Consider the following 27,391-nt stretch of genomic DNA (forward strand, 5'->3'; position numbering starts at 1 on the left):
ACGGCGACGCGCCGACTTGTGTTTCCCCGCTCCGTGCCACTGTCTTATGCTGAACTATTGCTGTGCGATCTGATCCCGCTCGAACAGAGTGGCGCAATGCCAGGGACTCTCCTGCCCCCGAGATCAAGCCGGCAGCACGCACAGATGGATCGAACATCTGCGTCCCGGCCGGACTTTTACCTGATTGTATGCAACCATTGAACCTCCTTGAGACAAAGCCATTACTGACAGCTGTTTCACTCAAAAGACCGACCAGGATACGGTTTACGAACAAGACCTGCTCCGCGATGCGGGTAGTGTCAAGCCATGGCTCGCATATATCGAATTCAAACAGCAACATGGCACTCTCTATGAGCAAGCTTTTGTACGTCTGCACATTCAAGTATTTGGTGATCACTGCTAACATACTCTTACTTTAGACCATGGAGCGTGCCTGCCGACAATTACCGCGATCGTACAAATTGTGGAAGATGGTGAGTCTTTGATCCTTTTGAAAGAATTGTCAAACGCGATAAATGGTTGACTAACTGAGTCTTCTAATAGTACCTTGAGTTCCGAACGAAGCATTTAAAGGGCCGAAATCCTACCGTCTACCGGGCCGAATTCCAGAAAGTTAATGCTCTGTTCGAACGAGCATTGATTCTTCTGAATAAAATGCCCAGGATTTGGGAGATGTATCTCTCATTTCTTCTTCTACAACCCTTGGTGACCCTCACCCGGCGAACATTCGACCGAGCTTTGCGCGCACTCCCAGTGACCCAACACAACCGGATCTGGAGGCTCTACAAGGGCTTTGCGCGGTCAGCATCCGGACAAACGGCCGTGAAGATTTGGGCTCGGTATATGCAGATCCACCCGGAGAATGCGGAAGAATATATCGAGCTCTTGATTGAGATGAAAGAATATACGGAGGCTGTCAAGGTGTTCCTGCAAATCCTTGATAACCCACGATTCCAATCGAAGTACGGCAAGAGTAGCTTCCAGCTATGGACCGAAATGGTTGACTTGTTGGTCTCGAAAGCCAAGAAGATTGAGACTGGTCCTCAAGTTGGAATCGATGTTGATGCCATTCTCCATAGCGGCATTGATAGGTTCGCCGACCAGCGTGGAAAGCTCTGGGCTGGTTTGGCCACATACTGGATTACCAAGGGGAACTTTGAGAAGGCTAGGGACGTCTTTGAAGAAGGAATCACCACCGTGATGACTGTCCGCGACTTCACAATGATTTTCGACTCCTATGTTGAATTTGAGGAGTCCATCATCGGAAACCTGATGGAAGCGGCGGCAGTGCGCTCAGAGAAGGGCAAACTCGACGAGGATGCCGATTTCGACTTGGACCTCCGCATGCTTCGCTTCGAACAGTTAATGGATCGACGTCCGTTCTTGGTCAATGATGTTCTCTTAAGGCAGAACCCTCATAACGTTATTGAATGGGAGAAGCGAGTGGCACTGTGGGGTCCTAATAAACAAGAAGTTGTTAACACCTACACAGCTGCTATTGCGGCAACCAACCCTAAGAAGGCCCATGGGAAGTTTTCAGAGCTTTGGGTCAATTACGCCAAGCTTTATGAGAACGGTGGAGATATGGATACTGCCAGAGTCATCTTTGACAAAGCCGTGAAAGTGCCGTTCAAATCTGTGGCAGAGCTTGCGGAGACATGGTGTGAATGGGCTGAGATGGAACTTCGGGGCGAGAACTTTGACCGGGCTGTCGACATCATGGCTAAAGCAACACAAGCGCCCAAGAAATCCACCGTCGACTATTTCGACGAGAACCTGTCGCCCCAGCAGCGTGTGCATAAGAGCTGGAAGCTGTGGAGTTTCTATGTGGACCTCGTGGAGAGTGTATCTTCTCTTGAGGAAACGAAGAAGGTATATGAACGAATTTTCGAGCTTCGAATTGCCACGCCTCAAACTGTCGTCAATTTTGCAAACCTCTTGGAAGAGAGCAAATACTTTGAGGACTCTTTCAAGGTCTACGAGCGTGGTCTGGATCTTTTCAGTTACCCAGTGGCCTTTGAGCTTTGGAACCTGTATCTGACCAAGGCTGTTGACCGCAAGATCGGAATTGAGAGACTACGGGATCTCTTCGAGCAAGCTCTTGACGAATGCCCACCCAAGTTTGCCAAGCCGCTCTACTTGATGTATGGCAACTTGGAAGAAGAGCGGGGACTTGCGCGCCACGCCATGCGCATCTACGAGCGTGCCACCCGAGCCGTGTCCGATGAAGACAGGTTCGAGATGTTCGAGTTCTACATCACCAAATCCGCATCCAACTTTGGCCTCACCTCGACACGGCCTATCTATGAGCGGGCTATCGCCGCATTGCCAGACCAAGAGGCCAAAGAAATGTGCCTCAAGTTTGCTGAGATGGAGCGTAGACTTGGCGAGATTGACCGTGCTCGCGCTATCTATGGTCACGCCTCGCAGTTCTGCGATCCTCGCACAAATGCCCCCTTCTGGCAGAAGTGGGAGTCCTTCGAGGTGCAACACGGCAACGAAGACACATTCAAGGAGATGCTTCGCATCAAGAGAAGTGTCCAGGCTCAATACAAGTATGATAACAATCCTTTCCTAATGCATCAAAAGTCTTTCACTAACATTTTCACAGCACCGACGTCAACTTTATTGCCTCGCAAGCCATCGCTCGGAGTCAACAGCAAGCACAAGATGGCGGGGAGGGCCAGGGTGGCGACGAGAACGTCGATCAGGTCGACGCTATGGAAGCAATCGAACGCCAGGCCCGTGCTCCTGTTGGATTCGTCGCTGCGAGTAACGGTCCAGAGGGTGGTAACCGCCCTCCACCTGCGGGTGAAGCAGCACCATCGGCACCGGCCAATCCCGATGCTATCGATCTTGATGATGATATGGACGAGTAAGAGAGAGTTTCGGTCAGACTTTCTTGACTCTGAAAGAGACCATCAAGCTATGTGCGACTGAACGCTCCTCGACAATTCCATTCATCAACATGTGTGTCTAGTATTTTTTTCTCCTCTCGTATAAGTACCATTGCGCTGGACATCATTTCCATTCTATCTTTTTTTTTTTATTTGGTGTTATTCTTCGTCATAACTGTCTGGTTCCCACTGGCTTCTCTTTTGTTGGGTTGAATCCCCCAGATTCCCGAGAATTGAATTGAATTTCCTGAAAAGAGACTTATTATTGTACTGGATGCGGCGTTCGCCTTCTTTCTTCAAACATTCCCCTCACCACTTAAACTATCCTCCCGTATTTCCCTCATTAGTTTCCTCCTTGATTGTCAAATGGTCAATCGAAGAGTCTTTGAGCGAGCTTCTTTATCTGATAGAGTTCACCGAGAGTACAGTCTCAATGGTCACCTTGCTTTCCATTCGATGATGAAGATGAGCAAAATCGCAATCTCGTCACCCAATGATACCATGTTCCTCCCCCCCTCCCCTACCAGGCGATCAAGGTCCAATGTGTGTATACGAAAATGGATATCAGACCTCATGCGGAATCACCTCTGCGTAGATTCGTCTTCTCACCGACGTTCCCATATCCTCGAATGGATATTTTGTCCCTTTTAGGATCACCGGTATGAGCAAGCTGATGACGGAGTAGTAGTCCAGCCCATGTATAACAGCAGTATGCCGTATTTTCTAGAAATGGATAGGAATGCAGCATTCTGGTGAGGTGTTCATGCCACGGATGGTAATTGTGCGACCTTCAAACTGCCGCTAGAGTATACTTGACCTCGGAAACTAACAGTAGAGGTGTTCAAGTATGCTTTTCAACCTGCCAATTAAATCTTCCATTGGGCCAATCGACCCGGATCTTACTTCCTATACTCTACATGCCGCATCTGCAGATCCCAGCCACCCGGACTCCCCCACGAGTCTGCAGCTGGTAGGGTTGAGTGGGTATCTGAAGGGATATTATATGTGAGTTACACAAAAGTTGACTATCTTCTTCAAGAATATGCACAACATCGGCCGATCCCCAGTAGCAGCGCAAGGTAGGGTAGTGATGGCACCGATAATACAACCGGGGCTACTGTCCCACTTTAATTGGCGAAGTGATTCGTGGACAAGCATTTACGTGCCTTCTATCTCGTTAACAAAAGTGCAACCGGATTGGTCAACATTGCGCAGTCTTTTTCCTATCGTAAATGATTGACTTGCAGGATATTGCAACAAATGAAGCGGAGACTTCGCGGAACGTGAATCGCTATCAGAATTTCAAAAGCGAGCATGTTCTAATTGATAAAATACTATTTATATTTCCCTGATTTCTCAGAAGAAGCCGGATTTTGAAACTTAAACCACTACTTTACATCTACCTCCATGATATCAATTCCCAAAACCCGCACCATGGCAACAATCGTCCCTACAAAATCAAATCAAAGGCAAACAGTCTATCGAGTCGCCTCTAGTCCCACGAATGATGCGATCAACGAGATCGGCCACTTCATCTTTCACTATCCGCTAACGATGGCCTTGCGACGAAATCCTCAGTATCGAGAGTCACGACCACACCTTCACGCCCCAGCAAGCTTACGAGGCGAGGACCTCTTGGATGGAGCACTTGCCGGACATCAAAAAATAACTGCCCCGCCATATATTTTCGAGAAAGCAGGTCAGAGCATGACCATGATAATGCATCTTGGCGGGGATGTCTGCAGCTACTCAGGGATCGTTCAAGGGGGGCTACTACCCACTATACCAGACGAGTGCCTAGTACGCTATTGCTGCCCGGCATTTGACAAAAAGGTTGGCGTGACGGCAAATCTTAGCGTCGATTACCGGAGTCCAGCGAAGGCAAATTCGTTCTATGTTCTGAAGGCGGATGTGACGGAGTTCCAGGGCCGCAAGGCCTGGGCAAAAGGTTGTATCGAGACTTTGCCTGTTGCTAGTTAGTAAAGAGCCAACTCTCATCGCCGAGGCAAAGAGTCTTTTTTTGGGACCTTGAGAAACTGGAGTGCGTTTTAGTTCCAAAGATGTTCAATATTCTTTTCCAAAGTTTCATATTTTCGACTGACTAGGTATTTGCAGAACCTAAATGGTCTTTACAAAGAGACCTGACCTAGTAGGTAGACTCAGGCCACGAGGAAGCGTTAGAGAGAGATCAACTTTCAGTAAGCGAAGCTTTGGACTTCGTACTGTTAAAATTTTAAATTGTTTTCTATCTGTTAAAGTCGTGAACTTCTGATTCAGACTTGGTGGGTCTAGTACTACGTAGTAGTAGTCTGTCTGACTTCGACCCGTCACGTCTAAGCAATGGAACTCAACATACAAGGCAGTGTTTGGTTTTTGAACTAGTTGAACGATCGATAATTTTATTGTACACTGGCCCAGGGCCGGTTTCTGACCATCACAATTATCTACAAAGCCAGACAGGCATCATAAGAACGAAAGAGAAGACTTGTGGGACACGTCCAAAACCACATCCTATTCGCTATTCTATATGTGAATGCAAAAGAGAAAAGGAAGAGATAGAGGCTAGGATGGAACTGTAGAGCCAATTATGGTCCTTAAGATGAGGTATCTTCCTGGGAGGGTGATTTTGTCTCGGCACCATCAGCCTCCTTAGATTCTTCGGCGTCATTAGATGGGATAGCTGCCTCCTCGGGCTTCGATTCAGCATCGGCGTTTGGCTGCGGAGATGATACAGCAGATGGTACAGCAGAGGGTACGGCAGAGGGCGGCTGTGACTTCTCCGCTTCCTTGCCTGCGTCAGGGAAGATTTCACCGAAAAGGTCAGGCAGGAAACGACCGAGGCGCTTGCGGGTCTCATTCCACATTTCCTCTTTGCTGGGATCCTGGTCGGGGGAAACCAAATACCCGCCATCGGCCATGACCAGCAAAATGTTTTTCAAGCTTTCCGGGATAGCCTCTTCTAAGCTGTCCGTTTGACCGCTGTTCATCATGCGGTCGAGAATATCGAGAATCCTCAGCCAGAGAGGAAGCATGCCCTCTCTGTTAGGCAGTTGGTCAAGGAAGCGCAAGAAGATCTTGCAGACCAATGTGGCCGCTTGAACGCGAGTCTCGGTCATTCCAATAGGGTCAGAGTGGTAGACCTCTGGCTTGAGAAGATGCAGAACAAGCGGGAAAAGGACCTCGTCGAAAATGCTGCTCCACTCCTTGCCGTCGCTGGATATTAACTCAGCCGACAAAAGAGATCGCTGCAGTGTAGAAATGGCATGGTGGCGGATGTCGCGGCAAGGGTTGGTGCACTGACTTCTCAAAGACTGAAAGATGGGGGACCAGTAGGCAGCCCAGGCTGATGAATCGGTTAGAATCTGTTCGTTCTGTTGTAGGGTCCTGGAAAGTTCGGGGTTGTTTACCTTCGCGTTCTTCAAGATGAGACTGTTTGATAAGCGTGGGGACTCGGCCAGTCAAGTGATAGATTAAGCCAATAGCTTTGACACCACGGGCAACGATTTGATTCTCACTAATTGACTGTTAGTTTCGACTAGGAAAAAAAAGGAATAAATGGTACCAGCATACCTAGACTTGGGCTTCTTGACACCTTTGATTCGGCGACCCTGGGCATCTTTCTGACGCTCATCACGAGATCCTACATGACCGGCACTGACAAATTCATTGGCGAGGCTGACAGTAAACTCATAGTTATCGGCTGTCACAATATCTGGCATGGAGTTCATGATGCTCTGAAGCAGTTCAAAAACCATGGGACCAGCATCTTCGTGTTGGTGCAATCTTTGCAAAATAGACCAGAAATCTGGAGAGATGGTGATCTCGTTTCTCAGCCGTCCTGGATGCGCAATGCATCGTGAGAGTCCCTTGACAGTCGGTACAGCCACGATCTCGAGGACATCTTGGTCATACCCGGATATAGCATGCAGGACAACAGGAACCCGCATGAAGTGTTGATCCTGAATATGCTGTCAGTTTCTAGATAGGTGAGGTATCATAATGGTATGCAGCTTACATGACTCAGTCGTAGAAGGTTGAGCAAATACGAGACGATTCGGGAAACGGTCAGTGGGTGCAGATTCTTTGCATCGCGAACCAGGGTCTGCAGAGTGGTCGCCAACGTTTCGCCGAGGGCTTCTAGCGTATTCTCATCACGAAGAGTAAGAACTGTCACCAATTCCAAAATGAAGATCATCGCCGGATCGTACTTCGGCTGGTTTGGATCGGCGCGCGTATTCGAGTTTCTTGACACGGGACGGGGCCGCTCTGGCTTAACCACGATTACGGCAGGTGTGTTATCTTCGGGTAGCTGGGACATTAATGCTTCCACAAGGACCTTCAAGGAAGAAATAGGGAGCGATCTTGAAAGCTATTAACACCATGCAGCAGGTCGGGTGTCAGTCAGTACTCACTTGATGTTGGTCAAAATTTCGGGGATCGAGCACGCAGTAACACAATCCACTGTGCAAAGGGTGTTGTCCAATTCTTCGTCAGAAGGCTCAGGAGGGTCATCGGCAGCGTAGCTTGAGAGATAAGATGTAAATGCGGATAGCAAGCCGCTGTCATTACCACGTCCATCCCGGTCGACAACCTGTGACGGGGATTGAAGTGGAATAGGAGAGACATCGAGCTCTGCTGTAAGCTGAGAGTCAAGAGGTGGGATGAGGGAATTGATGAAAAGATTGCTCAGGATGCGAGTGATATGTTCCCACCCTTGTTTGGGAGTTGACTCGTTGCCTGTCAGGATTCGGAACAGGACTACAGTGGCCAACTGTGCGCGGAAATCTCTTCCAAACTTCACAGCCAACTCGCTCACCATAACGCTCTTTTGGCCCGCTTGCACCTCGGTATTTAATGCAGTACTTGGTGGTTTGTGAGTCGCCAATGTACTGATTGATGACAGTGAAGCGACAATGCGGTCAAAAGCGTCAGTCAGGCCGTATCGAGCAGCAATTTGAGCACATTGATCAAAGCCGTTGACGACTCGGCTGTAGACTGCATCATCGGAAGCGGACATAAAGACGTAGGACAGCGTAGCGACAACGGGGCGCCATGTTGCCTCAAACATTTCGGCATCATAAACGTTGGTCTCTCCAACTACCATTTCGCCTGAACTAGACGACTTCAAAAGCATCTCTTTCCATGCATAGTCAAAAGCATGTTTATTCTCATGTTCATCGGGCAGAATGATCTCGTTGGCTTTAATAGAGTCATAGATCTCCTGAAGAAACTCCTCCGTGAAGTCACCACCTCCGTTCACTCCTCGCAAGTTCCTAGCAAACGCAGGGAATGACATGCGGTTCTGGGGCTTGACGTTGGGGTTGTAAGAATCCGTATTTAGCATGATGATAGCATATGTCAGGATATAAACAGCATCCTTATCCGCAATTTCTTCTGGTTTCGCTTTTTCCATGTAGTGCTCCGAGAAAATCGTCACAATTCTTTCAATCAAAGGTGACTCTCCAGGCAGACGGAAAGAACTCAGTAGTTGACGGAGGGCTTCAACCACATTGCTGCCGTAGAAGTCCAAGAGGTCCACAAAGGCGCCCAGTAGTTCTTCGTTACCACGTTTGGAGATGAATTCACCAAGAATCTTCTTCGACAGGCGAGTTGTCCCTTTCAAGAAACTTGCAACCAAGACAGGGTTATTCGGATCTTCGATGATTCCATGCTCAGCAAGATAGGCAATACCAGCCTTCGGGTTTTCATTGAACATCGAAGCACCTTTGATGATCAGTTTCTTGGTTGTCCGCTGCTTGTGGAGAAGTTCCTGTGGAGGGTAATCTCCTTGCACAGCTTCGTCATCCAAACGATCATAAATGAATTGAACGTATCCGAGAAGAGAGTCGAGACAGAGAGGCGGGACATTAGTAGTGCTCCAGGTTGCTGAGTCGGGGAAGGCATTTCGAGAAAGCAGTCCTATCATGTCTTCGCAAAGATCCGCGCGGTCAATCTCACAATCATAATTAACGAAAAGTTCAACCATGAAGCTAGGAATCCGCGATAAAACTCCAATACTTTCGACCATTGCCTCTCTAGCCTCGGGCTTTCGCGCACCACCTTCGAGCCCCAGCTTTTGTCGATCTTTGACAGGGACCGGTGTTGACCTGCCACTGTTTGCTTGTGAAGCTGGCTGCTTCACCAGGCTCGGTGCTTGTGGAACTCCTTCGTAAAGAGACGGATCGATGCCGGCCTCTCGGGGAATTTCCACGCGAGGGTGAAGACATGCCACTAAGTACGAGAGGTAAAGTTCTTGCTGCAGTTTCAGTACAGGTCGACACGTCGATAGCAAGGTACCAGTGACTCTGAGGGAGCCTGTGAGAATGGCCAATTGTTCTGAGCGGACCAGTTGGAAGAGATAACGACAAAGATCGTCCCTCGCCAAAGCCGCGAGGCTGGGATGCCGAGCGATAGACGGACCGGCCACCTCCAAAGCGACATCGATAATACGAAGTGCCATGACTCTCATCGTATCGGTGTGTTGGCCGTTGTGCGGATCAAGCAGATCAATTAATACTCGGAAAAGTTCTCTGATGGACGGCAAGGAGTATGGTTGCACCTCGCCCTCGAAATCATCCTGAGGGGTTGGTGGTGCTGCTGCTGCCGCGCCTCCGTTACTTGATTGTTCAGGTGTGCCCTCTCGGCTTGAGCTATTCCGTTCGCTTGTTGCGGTATCTGCGCTGATAGCAGATCGGTGTTGTGAAGTCACAGTATTTCCATTAACAGAGGGATCCATCTTGATGGTTGAGGTATCTTTATCGAGGGCTGATGCCGCGAAAGGGACCGGCCCTTGCGGTAGTTCGTCCAGATGTGTCAGTCGCATGAATATGACTTGGCACATGTTTACCATGGCCATCTCTGCAGACCGCCGCAGCACCTCAGATAGGCGACCTTGGCAGCACATACTCAAGCCCGTCTCCATCATCTCGCAAACACTTTCATCGCCCAACAATTCTCCCTCGGGGCGAGAAAGCATGCCCTCCATTAACTTCAAGATCCTCAGCAACACAATCTCATCGGCCGAGGAGTCACTGGCTTCAAATCGACAGTGTGTAATTGCAGCTGAGAGAAGCTGCATTGCCATGGAAAGTCGCGGCGAGTCGCGATTGATGATGTTGTAGGAAAAGAATTTGGTAATAGCGAGTAATGCGAGGGAGGTGATCGCGGCTGAGGTCGAGGAGGAACGAACGACTTGAAGGAATGGATGGAGGAGGGCGGGCATATCGAATGTGCGAATGTCCTTGCAACCCTTAAGGTCACTCCGGAGACGAGTGAAGGCCGATATCAACGGGTTGTCTTGCATGCTCTTGCCCTTCTTCCCCGCAGGCCCCATCGGTTGGCCAGGGCGTGATCGTCATCACCGCGAGACGATTGACCACTCTTGCGCGGACTGGGCGGTGCCGAGGTATCCCGATCGTAAACTCGGGTCGTCCCTCCAGTGCCACCAAGAATAGCAGAAACGGAGGAGTGTGCCCAGCGGGCATGCTTCCGCATGGACGAGGTGACAGTGATGCATTCGGTGGTCACCAGGGCCACGGGGTCGATGGCGATGGGCAGAGGGTCCGACATGGTAGAATCGGGCATCTCGAGCAGGAGATGCGCTCGTGGTGTCACCTTGCACGGTGTTGGAATTGAAGAACACCTTGGAGATCCTAGTAGAACAGCTGGTCTCTGGATGGGCTGCAGGTTACCTCATCCGGATTAGCGGGTTTCTGCCCGCTCACCGCCTTGGTCAGGGGTCGGCACACTCCGATACAGGAAGTCCGGTATTTAACAGATTCTATTCGTGGAAATGGATTTCTTACAGTATTGCCATGACTAATACCATAACATGACTGTTGACACTCGATGTGAATGTGTCCATCGACGATATATTTAATAAATAAGCCTGGAAAAATACTATGTTTCTCTTCAGGTGGCACATTGGCATTTCATTGCCTGGAATCAAGGTGAAAATCTAAACTAGTAGTTGGTTGTGCAGCAACTTGAACTCCTTGTTTAGGTATATATTGTGTATTGTGTACTCCGAGTCCGAGTCTGGACTAACTTTAGTATCCGAGACACCTGACTTTCCTCACACTTCAACTTGAACTTGAACGTTGGAACCCGGGCTTAGTACTAGTATAGTGCCCCAGGGCTCGTGTACCTTGATAATTGCATTGTTCATTCTTTTCGAAGGTTTTATAGTTCCAAGGCCAACTTTATATTCCAACCTCGTCAGCTTAGAGCCTGAGATCCACCCTATCCATCCATGGTACCTAGGTAGCCCTGGAGTGTTTACCTTACTCCATAACTATTGGTAGATGGAGATACTACTACTAGTACTACTAGTAAATAGAATCAGACCATATCGTAGTACTAGTACTAATATTACTATGGTACACTCTATATGTAGGGAGCTCAGGCGATGTTACAATAATGCTAACACAATGTGACTCGTCCGATGGACCTTGCAGCTGGTTGGGGGCCAGCAACGCGTTGTCCCGCCAAACATAAACAAGGCGGGCTGCGATCGCCCTGACCTTCAGGCGCTAACGTGCAAATGCCCCAGTTATCGCGCGCTATCGCCGATATGAAGTCGGGGCCACCTTATCCTGGCATTACTTTCCTAAGGTTGTCATCCCCGCGCCAAAACATTCACCTTCCTTACTACTCCCCTCCCCTCCTTCATACTAGTACGCCTGTGGCTCGCCTCCGTGAGGTGCTGCTCAATTCGAATTGTTTCATGGAGGGGGTCCGTTATTCGTGATTAAGGTCTTTCTATTGCGCATCTTCCACTCGCTTCTGTATCGCAACCCACTCGACCTGATGACCACCGCCGCTTCCCCTCCAGCCTCACCCACAGCCTCGCCCTCTCCCTCTTCGTGAACCTCGGCGCCCTCGTCTTCCCCAGTGTCGCTCCTTCTCGCGCAATCTCTCCTTCATATTTTTTCGCCTATCGGGCAAACACATCTCTTATCTTACAACCTTCTTGTCGGAAAGTACAACCCGGACTTGCGATGGCGGTCAGCGCTGTCAACACGGCCAGCACGGCCAGTGCAGCGGCACCCGCCACGACATTTGCAGACCTTCCGCTGGAATATCTCAGTCTTTACCATACTGTGGATACATATCTCTCTTCTATTCTTGTTTTTTATGGCCCGGTGGCCACTGCCAATGCGACTGTGAGCAGTTCGCGCATTCAGGCGCATATCTTCACCCCCGCCGGATTTCAGAGTTATACTCGCATTACGATTTCTCCCGCTGCACCATTATATGCGGCCGTCAACCACCTTCCTCGCGATAAGCAAGGCGATCAAGTCTGTCGAGGACTTGCTGTTAGTATGTTAAAGTACTTCTCTGAGTTATCGGATCCACTCAAGCATCGTTTATCGGAGTCCCCCCAGGATGGCCGTCAAGGTACAAGGCCCCCGAAATTATTCGACGAGATGCATGCGGCGGATCTTGCAAACAGAATGATCAAAGTGGAGGACTCGTCAGAAATTGTGCGCGACCTCCGCAGTGCATTCCAAGAGCGCAGCGTTCCTTGGACCGATATCGATGTTGTACTACCGGCAGGCACCATTAAGCCCCCGCCAAGACGTGAGAGCTCCGACTTTGATACCGATGATGCGGAATCGACCCCATATGGCCCCTACACGCCTCTTATAATGGCATTGGGAGACCCGATGTTCCTGCCGACATCAAGATTGAAGCGCGCCCCCTCCCAGCCAACAAATGTCAGCAAGTCGAGGACTTTTGCACGCAGCCAAAAGGAAGCCCTTCGACTAACTATGTGTGAACTCGTGGATACCGAGGAACGATATGTTGCTAAACTGTACTCGCTTGTGCACGAGGTGGCGGATGAGTTTCGGGAAAAAGCCCAGAGCAGAGGGCCATCAAGTACTAGTCCTAGCGAGAAGCAATTGGCGGAATTGTTTCCCCGTGCCTAAACGAGATTCTAGAAGTCAATCTTGGATTCTTGGATGACGTTCGACAGGTTCTCGACGAGACAGAGAAAGACGCCTTGAGCGATATCAGCCAAGATACAGAACTTCCACACCGCAGCCCCAGAGAAACGAAAGACTCCATTGGAGCCGTTTCGTTCGCAAAGGCATTGCTCAGTTGGCTGCCGCGTTTCTCACAGCCCTATGCCGACTACATGCGAGCGCACACCGGTTTCGCGCAGATCCTAAATTCGTTCATGAAAGACAAGAATTCCAGTTTTTCGAAGCGGGTGTATGAGACTGGCGAACAAAGATTGCGGTCTTTGCTGATGGAGCCCGTACAGAGACTCCCTCGATACAGTCTGTTGATCGATACGATGACAGGAAGTTTGCCGCTAGTTCACCCTGCCGTTCGGCCATTGCTGAAAGCTAGGGACATTGTGAAAGATATATGTGCACTAGACGACACCTCTCCCTCTAGTCACACACAAAGTCTCAAGCGCCTGAAAGAGCTCGTGGATGTGTGGCCAGCGAAGACCTTTCCCGATGGGCGTTTGATCACAGCAGTCGACGTGAATGAAGTCACACCTCCATATCAACTAGATCAACAACCCTCGAATTCTGGAGCTGGGATTTTGCTTGTCTTTAAAAATTGTCTCGTCATTCTATCAAAGCCTGCAGAAAGTCGAACGACCGCGCGTGGACTACTGGCCGACATCGAGAATGCAGCATCGCCTACCAATGACATGGCCATGTCCCTACCATCTGGAGAGCTTAAGGTCGTTCAAATACTGGAACTTCACGTTGTGCGCTGTATGCAGTCGGCATGTGGTCGAATGTTATTCGTTGTCCCCGCAGCGTTAAAATCCCACTCGGGCGCCTCTGACAGCAGTACCGATCTTCTTGCTTTGGAGCTTACTGGGATGTACGAAGGAAGGGCGAGTCGATTAATTGAGGAAATCACGAAAGCAAAGATTGAGGGCCGCTTTTCCGAAAAAGAGCGAGAGGGTAGCAAATGGACCCTGCGCAGTCCTGCCGGAACTGCAGGGTGTACCAGCATCCTGGCCTGTGTTTGTGAAGAAGGAGAAACAGCCGCCCTTGATAACACTCGATCATCCCCCGTTCGAATTGTTTTCGACACGTCGAGGGCTATCTGCTCCCAAATTCTCACCCGTGACAACCTGGATGTTGTATTGTCTCTTTCGCCACCGAATGGCGACCAGTTCCGACTGGATATTGAGACTGTGATAGGCACATCATCCACTGATTCTGTTTCAGCGGATACCTTTGTGCCTACTCTTGCTAGACGATGTAAGCATACCTGACCCGATTTCTAAGGTTCTACTCACTGACTTTCTCGCAGTGCAAAATCTGATATCTCCCTTACATAGCCCCCGGAACCCAAGCTTGATGAAGCCGTTGGTACATTCAAATTTTGCTATCATTCGTTACATTGCCAGCAATTTGATCACCCAAGTCAAGTCTTCAAGGGGATTTCGGCCGCCTTCGCCTACCAAGTTACTCTCGAACCTGTTAGGCGGTAGTCGCGAGAATGTGCCCACATTGAAAGGACCGAGCTCAGCCACTATCCTTGGTGAATTTCCAAGAATGCCTCCACCGCGACCTCAACATTCAAGAGCCAATACTCTTCCATCAGTTTTCCCTGGAAAGGACAAAGACAAACAGAAAGAAGAGACCCCCAGCAAGATCTCAGTAGTTGGCACTTCCGATATCCAAGCACCAGAAAGCCAGCTTGGGTCTCTGGAACAAACATTTGCAGCATATGTGTTGTCATTGCAGTCCCGAAGCGGCAACATCCTGGGACGTATGCTTCGGTCCAGAGACAACGCGGACCGCTCCCCAGTTAACGAACTTTACAACATTCTGTTGGAGAATCCGACCAAACTACAAGCTGCTGCTGAGGTACCAGTCGACACCTTATTTGTTGCCTTCGAGACTTTCATGAAAAATGCGTGGAAAGATAGCATGGGTGCGGTTTTGGATGTTCCATCCTTAGGAAGGCTTCAAAACCAATTTGATAAAATGTTCCCTCGCGATTTTGACGAGGAATTCCGGAAGTTTTTGGCAGAGACAAGCCCACAAAACCGTCGCGCTTTGGCCGCCATTATTCGACTTCTCGCTGAGCTACTTGATGCATCTGGCAACGACGGGGATCGAGGAGCGTTAACAATGGCATTTGCGGAGGTCCTAACCGAAGAAGGCGACCCAGTCCATCATGTATCACTTTTGGACCGCCTGGTTGAAGACTTTGATGGTCTTTTCGAAGAATTTATCCCAGGAGGTGCTTCAGTTGAAGGAACACTAAGCTGCGACCAGACCAAGAACCCTTCGCATGCAAATACTGGCTCAGTGGGTTCCAATAACTCATCATTCCGGAAGCGTTTTGGATTTGGTCTACATAAAGATATCCAGAAGAGTGAAAAAAGTGAAGGAGAGAGCAAAGTTGCATCTATCCTGCGAACATTGAGCAAGCGACAAAGTCCGGCGGACTCGGAACCAAACACACCCAAGGGATCTTTGATAAGGTCAAAGTCAACCGATATCGACACACGTTTGGGTTTCCTTCGACCTGCATCTCGTGATCGCCCGAGTGGCTTTGCGTCTGAAGAACAAATTTCTCGACCGGTTCAAGGGCAACCGCCCTCCTTGTCCTCTATTCGAGGCATATCACACGATGGTGTCGTGAAAGTTCGCAGAAAAAGAAGAAGCTCACTTTCCGATTTCCGCCCGCCGACAGCCTCTTCTGATGCATCTAATGTCTCTCCAGGCAACCCCTTACGCCCCGTCACTCCCTCAAGCCGCCCACGCGGTGAAGTAACAACACCGAACAGCCAATCAAGACCGCAAAGCAGCTACCTAGCAGTTTCACCAGTAAGGAGTACGTCTCCAGCCAAGGCAACTTCGCCTGCTCGACTTGGATCACCGATTCGAAGAATGTCGCCCCCGCGTCCTTCCACCCCGAGCAGGAAGGAAAACATCGACCCGAAAGTGCAGACAGCAGATCGATCTACTAAGACGAAGGCCGACCTCTCAGACTCTTCAACCCAAGAAAGTAGAAGACGGTCAAGAACTACGAGCATTCCCCAACGCACTCCTGGGCTTCGTGAACGACCAGCTGCTAACGGGTCGGAGAGCAAGCGACCGCAGTCTTCTTCATCACCCCAAAAGACGCAGAAGTTGCGAATGCAGAGCCCACAAAAACTTCGTGATCGTGTCCAATATGACAAGAGGACCCAGGCTACCTCTCAAGACGACATGCGAGACGAACTGCGGGCACTTGGCGATGAGTTACAGACTCTGAGGCTTAGCCCTGCCAAACAATCTAGTCCGGAACGAACTATAGGAAGTTTAGATTCCTCGAGACCTTCGAGCGCACGATCGTTACTCGAGGCTCGTCTGCGGAGCCTTGAGGGGCGATTCGAGAACTTTACCGGTGAATACAACGGCCGCATTTCTGCCCTTGAAAGAGATCTTGAGTCATCTTTGGCACTCAGTGAGAGGCGCGTGAAGAAACTGGATGAACTTTATCGAGAGGCTAGTGCCGAAAATGAGGCACTGTATGGTCGATTCAATTCAGAACTCAGCAAAATCGCCAAGGAAGTTCGAGCCGGCAACGGAGAAGGGGCTTTGCAATCCCAGCTTGAGATCGCGATGGAAGAAATTGGCCGGCTCAAGAAAGAGAACCTGCGTCTCAAGAGGGAAGTCGGCGGACTTCGAGCCCAGCAAGCAGGGGCCGCATTGCTCAAAGCGAGCGAGTAGTCATTGTGGTGGAATCTGTCGGCGATACACAGCCTTCACACCGCGTCTTCATCATTACCTTTCCTTTTTCAGTCCCTCTACTCATCCTGATACCATGCTGACTGCCTTTCTTTTGTTTATTTCTTGAGCCTATCTGCGCCAAGTCTTCTGATTCCCACTACCGGGGTTTACTTTCTTTCCTTTCTTGTCATTTTTGAGTCCCATGCCATGTACGCACATATGGCTCTGAACCATGCATAGCACCGGTGATCATGTTTACAGGGCTTTCTCTTTGTTCAGATGATACAACTATTATTATTACTATTACTGTACATTAGCCGACTATCTTATCTTCAGCTTTCAGTGGCCCGCCCATAAGGCGCACTGTTTCAGTGTCAATCTCTTTGTACATCCACTCCCATCTCACTGTCCAAATCGTACTGTCATGTTGAAATCCCATCTCGTTGAGACGGTCTGCTGGCGGTTTTCGACCAGAAAGTAGCAGATCAAATGTTGGCAAGGCTAATAGGTGCTCGGCTTCCTCTTCGCCACTTTTCGAACCGGATTTGGACGGGAATTTCACTGCAAGAACCGGGACTGTATATCGCACATCGCCAGGAGCGTCCCCCAGAAGCTGCTTTTGTAAATGTCCGCCAATTGAGGCGGCCTTCCCAGGGCCGACATTCTTGCAGACTTGCTGCAAGTCGTCTGTTCTCAATGGCCTCAATACAAATGAAACTGGTTTCGTGGGGTCGTCCATTTTCGTCTTATTCAAAAAGAGCGAGACCCTGAACCAGAATCGATCGTCCCACAGTGTCCATTCTGTTCGGGAGGGCTTGGTCCGGGTTGGGGTGGAAGAATGAGCAGGCAATTCTAGGTGTGTGACTGGAGCCCGGTTCTTGAAAAATGGTTGGCGCGAGAGTAGCCATAAACTGCCCTTTCCGGGGTTTAGTCCTTGAGTGGTTGCCGGGCTTGAGGAGGGCGGGCTAGGTGTCACGTCCAACGGCATGAATTTGACCCCTCCTAAAGTGAAGGCGTGCCTTGGTTGATCGTCATTTGGCGAGAAGACCCTAGAAACGAAGGGTTCGAAACTTCGCAATGAGAATTGATTTGCGGGGCAAGGGGAGATTAGCTCCGTGATGCGACGAAGGGCAAGGCATTCGATCTCTCTGGCTCGATTATCAGATAAGTTTGATCGAAATGAGTCCAGGAACGGTGGGAGTTCGAGGAACTGTGCAACCAGCATCCCGGACTTGAGATTGAGATCTATGATCCGGCATTTTGATGAAAGTAATTGATCCGCAAGTTGATTTGAGGTTTGAAGGATATCGTCGCTTGCTTTGATAAGGGAGAGGATTGAGGGTGATTGTAATGCGCGAGGGAGGGTACCGGAGCTAATTAAGCTGCGAACGGCGTTGCGCGGAGTCAGGGTAGGGTCGAAATTGGTAGGGTCAGAGACATAAGGGATTTTGAATGTGCGGCAGGTTTCGAGGATGTTTTTCTTGGGGAATCCGAGAAAGGGCCGACAGAGATAAACGCCTCCGGTTGCAACAGAAACTTCTGTGGGGGCCACCGGCTTCCCTTTAGGGGACTTGTGCTTTTGATTATTGCTGTTGGGAACGAATGTCACTGTCGCACTGGCCTTATTGTTTACACGAACCTGCGCTTCAACAGAGGTATTGCGTTGCCTTCCGGGAAGGACGATGGAAGATCCACTCTCGGAAACTCCAAAGAGACCCCGGCATTCTGGGATTCTTGCTATTCCCTGGATACCGGCAAGACCTGCACCTCGCATGCCAGTGCTTAACCGCCAAATGGTGGTCTCCACGGTATCATCCTGGTGGTGACCTAGAAGCAGGGTTTCGATTTCGCGATCCCGACAGGCTTTCCCAAGCGCCTGAAATCGCAATCGACGAGCATGAGTCTCAAAGGCGGTTGGCATTGCAGCCTTTGAATCACTTTCCTTGGGCTTCTCCCGGCTATCCAATGACGGAGACCAGTCTAACTCTAGAATCTCCGTTTCCAAGCCTAATTGATATCAGTATGATGATTTGAAGGATTGAAGAATCAATTCATTCTACCCCGCAGATACAGGGAAATGAAATGAAAGATATGATACATACCCATATCCCGTAGCCAACCTGCCACAGTCTTTGCTTCGTGATTACTTTCTTGGCGGGCCTTGTGGTCAACCACAAATGCGGTGACTGATATGCTTCCATGGACACCAAGTTGCTCTAACTTCTGGCAAAGATATGCCAAGCACATAGAGTCAGCGCCGCCACTGACGGCAAGGCCTGCAAAGATATTAGTACTCCGAGCTATGTACTGTATTCCTCCAGGGATTGAAGGCAGATCATACCGATCCTGTGCGGCAATTGGATGAGGTCATTTTGATCTCTACGGTCATAGCGAAGTGTGCCCCGGGCGCCAAGCCATGCTCGTCGAAAATGCTCGGCAAAAAGAGCTGGGCTGATGATTTTCGACATGGAGGCAGGTTGGTTGAAACAGCCAGTTGATGCGGTCAAAAGGGCGGCCGGTCGGCTTCCCGAATCACGTGATTTATATAGCTTTTTCATACCTAGGTAACCATATTTAGTTTCATGTTTATATATTTTTATTCGATTACATTCCCTTAAAATGAGAGATGGTATATGCCGGAGAAAGAAAATATTCATTTAAAGTTATAGTTGCATCGAATCAAGAATCAAGACGGGTGTGGTAAAGCTACTAGTACTTGAGATGAATTCCATCTTTCAAATCCTTCTTTGCCGTCGTAGGGGGAAAATATCTAAAATTTGTGTTCTACATACCCTATACTTGATTCAGGTGGATTCTTTTTGTTCTTGTGGCAAGAAATGAACACTATAATAGACGGTTCATTAAACCATGCAGTGACTCCTTGGTCTCGCATATCAACGTTTTCTGTTCACTTAGGTATGTGTTGACTTACGATGATATTGGATGGCACCAAAATTCCAATATGCTGGTTTTAGAACGAGCAAGGCTGTTCAAGTCCAAGTTCAAGTTCTAGTTCGGGCATTCAAAGAGGCCAGAATTTGGATACTGTTAGTCAATTTCCAAGGTTGAAACTTGAATATACAATTAGGCTACCTAGGTAAGTTGGCTAAGAATTACCCATTGAACACATGCATACTTGGAAACGAGCTAGTACTATTATACTCCTGGATTTTGTTTGCATTTCGACGCATTCTCCTGCTATTCTCTTGATTCATAACCGGTATTCCAAGATTCACTAATTGAATAGGTTAGTGGTAAAAGGGCCCCTCGGCTGATTTCCCTTTTGGGAATCACCGATGGTCGGGTCGGGTCGTGAATCGAAGTAGTGGGATGAATACTCCATAGTGGTTCCTATATATTATGAACATCGTAAATTCTCGCTATTCAGTCAATTAACAGGAATAATTTCTCATACAAGTTACGATTATCAAGATGGGCTCCATTCAATCACCGTATCCCCCCGGCATTCACGTCCCTTGCCTGACGTGGTTTAAGCCGGACAGCACACAATCCATCGACTGGGAGCTTCAAGAGAAACACCTTGAATTTCTTGTTCGCAGCGGAATCCACGGTATTGTGATCGCTGGCACAAATGGCGAAGCTGCCACCTTGACACAGGCGGAAAAATCCAAGCTTGTGTCCCTCACTCGGTCCACTGCCCAGAAACTCGACCGGCCCAGCCTGCCAATTACCTGTGGCACTTTTGGCGGATCTACACAGGCAATCATTGAAGACACGAAGTTGGCTGCCGATGCAGGCGCCGATTATGCGCTTGTTCTTGTGCCATCATATTTCCATTTCGCTCTTGACGCGGCCGCCATTGTGGGATTCTTCGAGGAGGTAGCTTCGGCATCGCCCATTCCTGTCATGATTTATAATTTCCCTGGCGTGGCTGCCGGCCTCAACGTCACCTCAGAGATGCTCGAGACCCTGGGCGAACACCCGAATATCGTTGCCGTGAAGTTGACCTGCGGAACAATTGCCTCGGTCGCTAGATCGGCCGCCAAGTTCGGCCGGGCTATTGACAACCCAAAATTCGTCGCTCTTGCAGGTCAAAGCGACTGGTTGGTTCCCTGCCTGAGTGTTGGTGGTGCTGGATCCGTTACAGGACTCGCTAACCTGTACCCAAAGGTGATTATTAACCCCAAGCACCCAAGACGCTAATTTGCTGATCATTGTTGAATAGGCATGCATGGAGATTTTCGACTTGTATAACTCTGGGAAAACACCAGAGGCTGAGAAGCTACAAATTCAACTAGCTGTTGTCGAATGGGGACTTGGCAAGGGTGGTATCAACGGCACAAAGTGGGTTGTCGCCAAATATCTGGGTTACCCAGAGGAGAGTGCTTGGTGCCGTCGACCTTATCCTAAGTTTCTTGACGAGGAGAAGCGAGCTTGGATCACCAAGCAAGTAAAGGGACTGGAAGCTATCGAGAAGGGACTTTGAACTTGAAACGAAAACCATGACGTTCATAGACCGCATTGGATAATTATACGTAGAATACCTTTTTATACAATAGCAAAGACCCGATCAAATGTATCGTGCATCACTTTTCGAATGTCCATCCTCTGCTTCGTTTCATCTTGTTGCCGGATGACTTCAGTAAGTACCTCGGCTGTCATTCTTGCATTGGAGGCAACTTTCTCCATCCCTTTTATGCAAGAGATAATCCAAGCCCGTTCCTCGGCGTCCTCACTTTCGACACCCAGCATTAATAAAGGCCATAGCATATTCACTGGTAGGCAAGCGCCGACCCCTGTCGAATTGGTTGGTGAGCTAACTACTGAGGTGTCCGGAGGAGAATATGTCCATGGGGTATTCAGAATGAGTCGCGTCACTTCACGGATTTCATCCATAGCATCGAGAACATCAGTTGTTCGTGGGAGATCTAGGGTCATCGTTAGATTTAAGGAATCAAAAATATAAGATAAATCCTTACTCTTATATGAAACTCGGTGCAAGTGAATGAAGCTGGCGTAGTAATTTGCATGATACACCCTCATGGTTCGTGTAATGGTCTCGGCCAGTGCAGGGGACAGAAGCGGTGCGAGAGTTCCAGCAACGGCATGGTCCATGAGAGGTGGTCGTTGCAGCCAAAGCGATTTGATGTCTCGACTTATGGCAGCAGATATCAACATTACCTCTGTTTCATCTTCAACCGTGCCGCGGCGTCGATGCCAAGGGTCAATTTTTGATATTCGACCCATGAACAGTTGAACCTTCTGGAAGAAGAAGAAAGCGGGTCGCATGATATAATCTTCCAGTGCCGCCTCCGCGTCGTCTAGGCCGGAATCGATCTCTGTAATGGCGCTATCAGGGGATCGGAGATCAGTGTTAATGGCACTGTCTTCTTCTGTCAAAAACAGGCCCTCGCCCCCAGCACTGACTGCACGCGCATCCAAAAGTCGTAACCAAGAAAGTAGGCGCTTTTCTAAACGAGAAAGATATCAGTAATTGAAAATAAAAGTTGGGGTTGCGACATCTCATTACCAGTGACACTGAGGGATTCCATCTCCACCATCTGCAGGGTATTGAAGCCTTCTCGTAAATTGGCATGCGCATTTGACACATCCTTTGTAAGTAGATCGATGTATGACAGCAGGAAAAGGACGGCCAGAATATGTCGTAGCTGAGATAGGATTATTTTCCGATCCTGGCAGATGTCTCTGAGACACTCCTGTAGTTTCGCTTTCGCAGTCTGATAGTATTGAGTATAGGTCGAAGGCTCCAGTGTGCCCGATGACTCGAGTTCCAGAGCCACGAATGCGATCACACCATATTTGACCATCCGGGAGGATGAGGTCATTGATGTTAGCTCTTTTCGCATCCAAAGCCAGCGTGAACTGGTCTCCACAGTTGCAAGAATTGGAGGTGCAGCAGAGCGAGCAAAATAATCAGCCAGCTGAGACTCGCTCCATCCCATTGCGACATGCGATGAGCCCATCGGCGAGGGGATTGTTGTTTTAGAGGGTCGTTCCATCAGCGTCGTGGAACTCACGATCGAAGTAGGGAAATGTAGATCCAGTGGAGATGGTACCGCAAGAGATGTATCGGACCATGGGATAAGATCCTGCGACGAGCTCAGATCGAGAGTATCCCAGGTTGGGGAGAGACTGGGCGGATAGTCATCCCACATGAAACTCGCATAGTTGAAGATTTGATTAAAAGACGAGTCATCCGCCGGTAAAGTTCCTTGACCTTCCTTTGCTGCGACTGAGGCTGATGCGACCTCGATCGTCGGCTGGGACTGTTCGGATTGAAGCTTTTGACGGTGTCTGATTTTCTTCGTTCGAATTCCAAACCTGGGACCATCTTCCTGCTGCCAAGAGCAATCTAGTTGTAAACGACTGCAGTGCCCACACTCAGGCCGCTTCTCATCACAGCGAACCTTTCGCCGCCTGCTAGGATGTTAGCCACGAGAAATTGCCCTCGAGCAAAGAGAAGTCAGCCCTTACCGGCAGGTCAGACAGCCATTTCGTGTACGTGGACGATTGCGTCGGTCTAGATGCGGATGTTGTTCCCACTGGTGAAACATGGTGAATATTTGAGGAGGTTGGCGATCGACTGTCAGCCTTCGGCGAAGATGCCTGGGTGCTTCTCCTGCTTTTTCGCCTGCTTCTCTCCTCAATTCCGTTGGCTGATGTCGGGCTCGGCAACTCTCCGGGACCGCCACGCAGAAACTGGGGCAAATGGAGAAGCCTCCACTTCTTCCCCGCCATCGGACTACAGTATCGGACTCGGCTAATTGCCCCTTTGGGATCTTCCCGATGGCTCATCCATGGCGACTGGATAACCTCAAACTCTCCCTCTCGCCCCCACGAGCTAGGCTTGGACCATGTTGTCGTGGGGTGCGGGGAAGGGGATGCAGGGATGTATACAAAACTAAGGGGTTTTTTATTTTCTTGTCTGCTTTTGGAATCCTTGTTAGCATTTGTAACCTTGAAACCTTGGAAATATCATTTTTTGCTTACTGGTCACCCTGATGGCGTCTACAAAGCCGACCGTCCTCCACCTTGGAGATCCTATTGAGTTTAATAGAGATTTATATGCTCAAATTGCCAATGATTTTACAGTGATTCGACCCTCGCTAGAGGAAAGACAGCGGGAGGTCTTCTTGAAGGCTCTCAGAGAAAAGAAATGGGGGGGACTTTCAGGCCGTTTTCCGTCCATTTTGGAACAGTGGAGGGGAAATGGGACGATGGGATGCAGAATTGATCCCACTTCTGCCGTCGTCGATGAAGGTGTATGGGAGTGCAGGTGCTGGCTATGACTGGATGGATGTCGATATTTTGGCCGAGCATGGTGAGTTTGTTTTAGGCCTCTTCAAGTTGGATATAAGTTCTCTTATAGTGGCTTCAATGCAGGCATCATATATTGCAATGGCGCACAGGCTTCAAGCGAGGCCGTGGCAGACATGGTACAGCTTCCGTCTAATTCTCGGATTTTCGGACCTAGTCCCATCCCAATATTAACATTAATGCAGGCCATTTTCCATATCATCTCGGTCTTTCGAAATATGCAGTGGTCTATGGATGGTGCCCGTTCTGGCGACCCTAAGCTCTGGCTCGAGGCCCACCAAAATACAGCAGCTACTGCGCACAACCCAAACACCCAAACCCTGGGAATAATTGGATTGGGAAATATCGGCTAGTATGCAAATCAGAAGCAAATTCTCCTGCAGCCATATGTCTAACAAGCTTCAGCACGATCGCACGCAAGGCTTACGCCTGCTTCGGGATGAAGATCTACTACCAAGATCTCTATCGCAAATCGAAAGAGCAAGAAGAAGCCGTCAACGCGTCGTTTTGTGAAACTCTGAACGAGCTACTGACCGTCTCAGACTGTGTTGTCTTGGCAACCCCGTTCGGTGGTTCAAAGCTCATCACTAAGGAAACACTAGCAAGATTCAAAAAGGGATCCAAATTCGTCAATATCGCACGCGGCTCACTTGTTGATGAAACTGCTCTGGTTGATGCTCTAAAGTCCGGACATCTGTCCGCCGCGGGCTTGATGTTCATGAGAACGAGCCAAACGTCAACAAAGATCTTACTCGGATGAGAAACGTTACGTACGTGTTTTGTGTCATCGATATCCTCTGACCTATCCACCGTGGATCATACTGATTGTATACGCGTTATAGATTAACCGCTCACACAGCTGGAGGGGCAGCTGAGACTCAAATCGGATTCGAGAGGCTTTCTATGGAGAACATTCAACGAGTGCTAACCGGACAAGAGGCGTTGACTCCGGTCAACAAGCACTTGATGAAGAAATAGACATGTCAGGATAGAATCCAAGATCTTTTTTTGGAATAGCGATTGTCATATTATCATAGTATACAGTTATGTAGAAATCTTGACCAGAATGATCAGATCTCAAGGCATTCTGGAAATGCGGCCAGATATGCGCTTTCAATCTCTCGCCCCATACCACCGACACCTTCAAAAACGATATCAGACTTTAGAGACATTCCAAGAGACTTAACACCGTGACGTAACTCCTCTGTTAACCTCTCTGCGTCTGAAACCTCCGTTTTTGGCTCGGGTTTGTCAAGTAAATGATAGCAACTACTCAGACGATCGGTAGCAAGGAATGCGCGGACTTTATGAAGTAACATCAGAAGTGTATAGCAACTTTGCATTGCGCAACAAACGAAATATGGGAGAGTATGGGGCCAGTTGCGGGTAGGGACTCCTTCGCAGGGCGCCATGCTGGATATGATTGGATAAGGAAGATTGCGAAAGGAAGTTGCGACGACGAGAGAGGCCTTAAGACAAATGGTAGAAGACTCTTGCTCAGTGAAGGGAAAGGTCGTCTCGCTATCAGCCACCCAGATGGGCGAAGGCGTAGAAGAAAGACCGTGGCTGTTAATAGACGCGAGATCGCAGTATTTGTCCAAGAATAATGGGATATCCATGAAGGCTCTGAAACGATGAAGGCGAATACGAGCGCTGAATTTGAATGAGTAATTAATATAGCATTCAACGATAATGAGACGAGTAAACTTACGTGTAGATGAGGATTCGACTGACTCTCCACATGTTTTCCGCAATCGGCTCTTCATATTCGGTACCAAAATGTGTTCGAAGATAGCGATCTGACTCAGTCATCACAGACACAATAGTTGAATCCAGCTGTTTGATTTGTGTTCCAATATCAGCTGGACGAGCAGAGTCGACCGAGCTCTCGATCTTCTGAGCCATTTGATGAGTGGCAAAAAGTGTCTTCTGCGCCAGGATCATAAGATTCCAGGGCTTATTACATATCAGTCAAATGTATATATAGGATTGGAAGAACATGCTCACCTCTAGATGTACATCGAAGCGGGGATAGGGTGTTGTTATTCGTGCATCGTCTGAGGCTATAACTGGTGGCTACAATCAAGTTAGTCGGAGATCCTTCAATTTACCAGTAGGCCATGAGATATCAACTCACGGCAAGATGAACGTTGGAGGACAGGTAGGCAACAAACATCTAGTAGATATGTTAGCGCAATTTAGGGTTGTATGGATCAATCAAAGCTCACGGCTATCCACCAGGCCCTTCTTTGGGCCTCTGAAGACTCATTTGTAGTTTCACCGAGCGCATGAAGAGAGATATCCATAGCTGTTGTCACAGCTTGGTTTATACGGGCTCGCATCCGCGATACGTTGCCACGCTGAACGTACTCGTAAATGGCAAGGACAACGAGCGCTAGAATAGGATCAAGCTGAATTGGTAGATCAGGATGAAGCGAAGAGCTCCGAAACATCGTGTTCTCGAGGTGAAATCTTGACGATGGGCCCAAGTCGTCAATTTCCTTCTCAACGTTGATAAGCGCTGATTGGGCGAACAGCTGTGCATAGGATCTTCTGAGTGCGAAATTGGGTTCTTCAATTTGACTCAGATGTTGGGATGGAGGAATCAGGACTAGTATTGCGGATAGAGCAAGAGCCAAGGAAGACTCCGGCCAGTATGGAAGGTCGGCCTTCCTGGGCTCTGTAGATTCCCCTGGAGGCTGAAAGACGCTCGGCTGATCTTCATGGTGCGGAACAACCGAAGAGGGTAGAAGCGGGAGATATGGGTGAATGTAGATATAATAGGCATTGGCACTTCCAAGGTTCATAGGTCAATTAATTACCACGAAACACTTCATTTGATTTCTCAACTTACATCTCAGCTTCGCTTCGATAGGCTCGAACAGAAGCAATTTCTATATCCGAAATCGATGATGGAGCAAACGGCCCGTCACTTGGAGTTGGTAGACCCCAGATTTGTCGGTTTCCAGTTGCATCGGAAGAAGATTCTGGAGATAAGTCAAGGTTATGAACTCCAGCAAAGGGAGAGACTAATCCCATCATATTTTCTAGAAAGGGCTCTGATAATTGGTTAATTCAGAAGTTAATACAATCAAGGGTAAGCTCAACTACTGGGTGGAATGATAATTACTGGACTCACCGAAATTGTCCATCATTCCTGAAGGTGAACATTGTGATGGTGGGTCATCGTTAGAACGATGCCGTTGTGCTTCTTCGTAACGAAAGCCACGGCGTGGACCGCCCCGGCGACTAGGTTGATAACTACAAATACGTTCCTTGCCGGCACACTTATTTGAAAAGGATACCATTAGCCATGTTTCCAAGTAAAGAAAGAAATCCCAAAACGTACACTTTTACAGGGCTGTTGGCCGTCACAGCGAGTCTTGGACGAACGGCTATACATAGGATTTTAGCAATTGCACCCTCCCATTTCAGAGTGGATTATTACCATGCCAGGCAGGCAGCCTTTACAGGCGGTTTCGTAATTTT

The 27,391-nt window shown here is 49.0% G+C and overlaps 9 protein-coding genes across 9 annotated transcripts; 5 read left to right on the plus strand and 4 right to left on the minus strand.

The window, feature by feature from the left end:
* Window positions 1-96: 96 nt before the first annotated feature.
* Window positions 97-2,879, plus strand: N7509_002789 (mRNA splicing protein SYF1; the record flags this gene model as incomplete). Its single annotated transcript, XM_056627426.1, has 5 exons — window positions 97-186; window positions 248-364; window positions 420-473; window positions 544-2,555; window positions 2,612-2,879. The coding sequence occupies 5 exons, from the start codon at window positions 97-99 to the stop codon at window positions 2,877-2,879; spliced, it is 2,541 nt and encodes an 846-aa protein (XP_056493221.1).
* Window positions 2,880-4,331: 1,452 nt separating this feature from the next.
* Window positions 4,332-4,877, plus strand: N7509_002790 (HotDog domain-containing protein; the record flags this gene model as incomplete). The annotated part of the gene is made up of 1 exon (XM_056627427.1): window positions 4,332-4,877. One exon carries the CDS (start codon window positions 4,332-4,334, stop codon window positions 4,875-4,877), a length of 546 nt encoding a protein of 181 aa, XP_056493222.1.
* A 614-nt stretch (window positions 4,878-5,491) lies between these two features.
* On the minus strand, window positions 5,492-10,230 carry N7509_002791 (uncharacterized protein; the record flags this gene model as incomplete). The annotated part of the gene is made up of 5 exons (XM_056627428.1): window positions 5,492-6,240; window positions 6,305-6,411; window positions 6,468-6,856; window positions 6,913-7,258; window positions 7,310-10,230. The coding sequence occupies 5 exons, from the start codon at window positions 10,228-10,230 to the stop codon at window positions 5,492-5,494; spliced, it is 4,512 nt and encodes a 1,503-aa protein (XP_056493223.1).
* A 1,666-nt stretch (window positions 10,231-11,896) lies between these two features.
* N7509_002792 (putative Rho guanyl nucleotide exchange factor) lies at window positions 11,897-16,603 on the plus strand (the record flags this gene model as incomplete). Its single annotated transcript, XM_056627429.1, has 3 exons — window positions 11,897-12,821; window positions 12,842-14,134; window positions 14,187-16,603. 3 exons carry the CDS (start codon window positions 11,897-11,899, stop codon window positions 16,601-16,603), a joined length of 4,635 nt encoding a protein of 1,544 aa, XP_056493224.1.
* Window positions 16,604-16,916: 313 nt separating this feature from the next.
* On the minus strand, window positions 16,917-19,071 carry N7509_002793 (tRNA lysidine(34) synthetase; the record flags this gene model as incomplete). Its single annotated transcript, XM_056627430.1, has 3 exons — window positions 16,917-18,610; window positions 18,706-18,879; window positions 18,945-19,071. The coding sequence occupies 3 exons, from the start codon at window positions 19,069-19,071 to the stop codon at window positions 16,917-16,919; spliced, it is 1,995 nt and encodes a 664-aa protein (XP_056493225.1).
* Window positions 19,072-20,035: 964 nt separating this feature from the next.
* N7509_002794 (dihydrodipicolinate synthase family protein) lies at window positions 20,036-21,050 on the plus strand (the record flags this gene model as incomplete). The annotated part of the gene is made up of 2 exons (XM_056627431.1): window positions 20,036-20,734; window positions 20,790-21,050. 2 exons carry the CDS (start codon window positions 20,036-20,038, stop codon window positions 21,048-21,050), a joined length of 960 nt encoding a protein of 319 aa, XP_056493226.1.
* Window positions 21,051-21,112: 62 nt separating this feature from the next.
* Window positions 21,113-23,139, minus strand: N7509_002795 (Zn(II)2Cys6 transcription factor; the record flags this gene model as incomplete). The annotated part of the gene is made up of 4 exons (XM_056627432.1): window positions 21,113-21,492; window positions 21,544-22,035; window positions 22,095-23,002; window positions 23,060-23,139. The coding sequence occupies 4 exons, from the start codon at window positions 23,137-23,139 to the stop codon at window positions 21,113-21,115; spliced, it is 1,860 nt and encodes a 619-aa protein (XP_056493227.1).
* A 447-nt stretch (window positions 23,140-23,586) lies between these two features.
* Window positions 23,587-24,880, plus strand: N7509_002796 (D-mandelate dehydrogenase-like dehydrogenase; the record flags this gene model as incomplete). The annotated part of the gene is given in 5 exon segments (XM_056627433.1): window positions 23,587-23,845; window positions 23,862-23,906; window positions 23,969-24,254; window positions 24,308-24,637; window positions 24,745-24,880. 5 exon segments carry the CDS (start codon window positions 23,587-23,589, stop codon window positions 24,878-24,880), a joined length of 1,056 nt encoding a protein of 351 aa, XP_056493228.1.
* Window positions 24,881-24,972: 92 nt separating this feature from the next.
* On the minus strand, window positions 24,973-27,057 carry N7509_002797 (fungal specific transcription factor domain-containing protein; the record flags this gene model as incomplete). Its single annotated transcript, XM_056627434.1, has 7 exons — window positions 24,973-25,555; window positions 25,614-25,858; window positions 25,910-25,978; window positions 26,040-26,078; window positions 26,131-26,695; window positions 26,757-26,961; window positions 27,042-27,057. 7 exons carry the CDS (start codon window positions 27,055-27,057, stop codon window positions 24,973-24,975), a joined length of 1,722 nt encoding a protein of 573 aa, XP_056493229.1.
* Between the last annotated feature and the right edge of the window lie 334 nt (window positions 27,058-27,391).

Source organism: Penicillium cosmopolitanum, assembly GCF_028827165.1.
Source record: "Penicillium cosmopolitanum strain IBT 29677 chromosome Unknown utg000004l:1.0-4361866.0:1.0-4365735.0, whole genome shotgun sequence".
NCBI lineage: Eukaryota > Fungi > Ascomycota > Eurotiomycetes > Eurotiales > Aspergillaceae > Penicillium > Penicillium cosmopolitanum.